Source organism: Sinocyclocheilus rhinocerous, unplaced genomic scaffold, assembly GCF_001515625.1.
Source record: "Sinocyclocheilus rhinocerous isolate Xijiao unplaced genomic scaffold, SAMN03320098_v1.1 scaffold1660, whole genome shotgun sequence".
Taxonomy (NCBI): domain Eukaryota; kingdom Metazoa; phylum Chordata; class Actinopteri; order Cypriniformes; family Cyprinidae; genus Sinocyclocheilus; species Sinocyclocheilus rhinocerous.
Genome location: NW_015664758.1, coordinates 552057 through 555722, shown reverse-complemented (window position 1 = coordinate 555722; position 3666 = coordinate 552057). Strand labels below are relative to the sequence as shown.

General features: G+C 34.4%; 1 protein-coding gene across 2 annotated transcripts in view; it reads right to left on the bottom strand.

Moving 5' to 3' along the window:
- Nucleotides 1–177: 177 nt before the first annotated feature.
- Nucleotides 178–3666, bottom strand: part of LOC107730416 (dematin-like) — a 9952-nt gene continuing 6463 nt past the window's right edge. For both annotated transcript variants that reach the window (XM_016541261.1, XM_016541262.1), the window contains exons 2-5: nucleotides 1398–1457; nucleotides 947–1009; nucleotides 638–793; nucleotides 178–325 (exon numbers count right to left, since the gene is read on the bottom strand). In XM_016541261.1, the coding sequence (XP_016396747.1) occupies nucleotides 242–325; nucleotides 638–793; nucleotides 947–1009; nucleotides 1398–1406 (312 nt within the window). In that variant the 5' untranslated portion in view covers nucleotides 1407–1457 and the 3' untranslated portion in view covers nucleotides 178–241. The remainder of the gene's footprint in view (nucleotides 326–637; nucleotides 794–946; nucleotides 1010–1397; nucleotides 1458–3666) is intronic.

The window sequence follows — 3666 nt, the reverse complement described above, 5'->3', positions numbered from 1 at the left end:
ATAAAAGCGTCTGCTAAATGACTAAATAAATAAATAAATAAACTAAATAAAATTATTTACATTATCATTAACATGAATTAAACATAACTAAAGACATATTTGCCATATTTTGCTTTGGCAAACATAGCTGAAATGTAATTCTGAAACTGAAAGTCCTTCATTCATTGAGTGGCTCAGTAAAACAATCACGCTGGAAGTGTCCAGGAAGATAAGTGTGGTGGTTAAAGCTAGTGATCGGTGACTAGTGTGAGTTATGATCGACAGAGGCTTGATGGCTCACCTCAGGGGAAGGAGGAGGCGAGACAGAACGAGGAGACATTGATCTCTGGAGGAGACAAGGAGAGAAAACAGAACACACACATACTGTACATGCATCGTCTTCAACGTCTGACATCCAATGGCTCTGTGGCTCTTTACCACACACAAATGATTTCACATGCATCACAAAGCTTGACGAATAGCATTAAAGTTACACCTCCCCATTATATCCAGCTTCCTGTTCGCCAAAACACATATACTGTATATTGATCCCACTTGAAGTGGAAGTTGTAAAACGTACAATAAAGCTTCTCAAATGCTTCCCGATGGTACAACGAAACAAAGACTCGATCTAAAGACACACTCGTTCTTTTCTGACCTCTCTGCTTCTGGAGAGACCTATCCGATCCAGGGCTGAGATATTGAAATGTGGCTCGTACACCATCAGATCTGGCCGTTCCACCTCAAGAATGGCTTTGTCTTTGGGAATGGCGGCCAAGTCTTTATATCCAATGACCTGATTGTCCATTCGTGCCTTTGGGGAGTTAGAAAGAGAGAGGCTGAGTGAAAGAAACGCTTGTCCTCTGAGATGCCTCACGGGGTTCCTGGGAACTGGGATGTGGAGCATGTGCTTTATGGCAGATAACAGAACGCATGTGTTATCTGTGAAACTGAAAGTTTTACTTACCACAATCGAGGTGGCTGGGGACCCAGGAGCACTTGGACCCTGGGAGGACGGGGCCGTCCCTGCCTATGGCGGGAGAGCAGAGCAAAAAGGTCAGAGGTCATCATTTAACTGCTCCTATCCAGTGACATGTTGTTAATGAGAAATAAGATTTATAAGTAATGCCATCAATCAAACTGATGATGTGTGTCACTCAGCCACGCCCCCTTTCCATTCTCACTAAGTGAAAAAACCCACTGCAGATCTGATCATACTTTAATGGGTTTACTTTGACAGAAAGACAATATAGAGGTTAGTGTCCACATATGAGGAATTGAGAAAAGCTATATAAACATTCTGGAAATTCTAGTGTTAGGAGATGGAAGATTTTTGGCAGAAATGGCTTTAAGGTGAAATGAACTTGGAAAAAAATAAACAAATACAAATCAAGCATGATAGCATCCACATACATTACCTTCTGCATGACTGAGGTACACTATAAAACTCCTTTCTTTGTTCTTCCAGTTACACAGATCTGCAAAAAAGCACAAAAAGACCAAACATGAATTCAAAAAAGAAGCAAATTAAGTTAAGTATTATAAATAATGAATTATTAGCTGGATATTTAGACATGCCAAATTACAATGTTAAAGCTAACTAAATTTGTTGAGCAGTATTTTAATCTAATTTTCCAGTAACATTTTTAAAAATTATTATTAAAAAAGAAATGTCGAGTATACTATACAGACGAGTATACTCCGTACAGATGGTCTCGGGTTGGCAATGTGCTAATTAGAATTTCAGTCATTTCAATTTCATATAAGGATGAGCCTTGAATATTTCATGAAAAGAGCAGAAGTAACACTCTCTGAGCGGGATACAAGCCTCAAGGCGTTTTGAATCCATTTCCTTGCATTAAAATAGTTGACAAAGATGTTGTTTTTTTTTTCTTTTTTTTTGCAAAAACAGCTTTTTGATTTGCTGGAGTTGGAAGTTCACTCGAGGTAATGCGAGAGTTTTTTTCGTTCTGCTTTGTTTTGACTGCTCATGCCTTGCTTCAGGGGAAAAGAGACTAAATGTCAAGGGAAATGCATTACATTTAAAAATCTGGGTCATATTTCATCTTAAAACCAAATGCATAAAAAATAAAAATGTTGTACAATGGTTTTCTTGCATTGTTACACTATTTTAATGCACACAAATTCTCAATACTGTAATAAAATTCAAATTTCAAAAATCCAATTTTAAAATAAAAATATTTTCAAAAATACTGATAAAATAGTTCAGTTTAATATGCAGAGACAACTATAAGTAAAGCCTTTTGTAAGTTGATCTCCATGAAAAGAGATTCTGTATCATGTTATTTAAGTATTATTGGTTTTCGGACCCCGGCAAAAACAAAAGTGTTGCGTTTATAATTTTGTTCAGTGTATATACTATTATGGTATTTATTAATTTTTTTAATTATCTTTTACATTTACATTTTCAGTTTTCATTTTAATTTTAGCTGAAGATTTAATGGGCTTGTTATGTCATTTATTATTATTACTATTATTTATATTTAGCTTTTATTTATATCTATTTCAGTTTTAATAATTTTAGTAATTCAACTTATTTCAGTCAGTTGACAAGGCAACATTTCTTCACTTTTAACACTTTCTCAATATTACTATTCAGTAAAATTATTAATTTAACTGCACTAACACTATAGGAGGAGAACAAAATTTGCACTGAAATATCTGGAAAATAACACTAACTTTACAACATCGACACTGTTTTTGAACTGAATAATGACAAATTGAGCTGAATAATGACACTATAATCTTCTGTAGAGCTCCATTACAGCTGAAGTTGAAGAATTGATTAATTGTATAACATTTAACAGTTATTTTCCTGTTTATTAACGTGAAGCTGATTTGAAATAGTCTGTATTGCATAAAGAGCTATATAAATGAATTAAATCTCATATTATAAAAAAAACAAAACAAAAATAATACCTATTACTCTAATATGACAATTCTATCTAGATACAATGAATTTTCTATTCATTTTGGGATTTTGTTTTCTTTTGCCATTTTTCCTTTATTATTCCCATTTACCCTTAAACAGCATTTTAAACCTTCCTTTTTGACTATTCTAAAGACAAAACCTCCATTTTTTCTTACACAAAGCTTTGACACAAAAGGGCACCACTCTGGCATGAAGGACGCAGCACCTCCTTACTGACATGATTGATCACCCTGAGAATACAATGTAAATGGCCTGTGTTTGAGATGAAGGGCCCCATGTGCATCAAGCTGTCTGTAATTCAAGTTCAATCTGGCTAAGAAGAGTCCCTGAGCACCAGGCTCAAATAAAGTTTGATTTACTGGTCATTCACATGCTGAGAAGACAATTGAGCACTTCAATAATTACATGGCATCTGTGAGGATATTTTCATTTGTATGATTCTTACTATCCGGTTTCCTACTCTACAGCTATTTCATACATTTCATTGTGTTTTTCTGCTGTAGCTTGTGCTGTGGTGCACATTACAGGTAACCTTCAAATTGAGCCGTTTGCTGTTCGGGCAGGAACATTAACCAACATTATCGAAAAAATAAAGCAATAATATTATTGCTTTAATACTGATTAATATTACTTTTAGTGCTGTCAAACGATTAATCACATTCAAGTTTTTGTTTACATAATATATGTATGTGTACTGTGTACATTTATTTTATATATATATATATATATATATA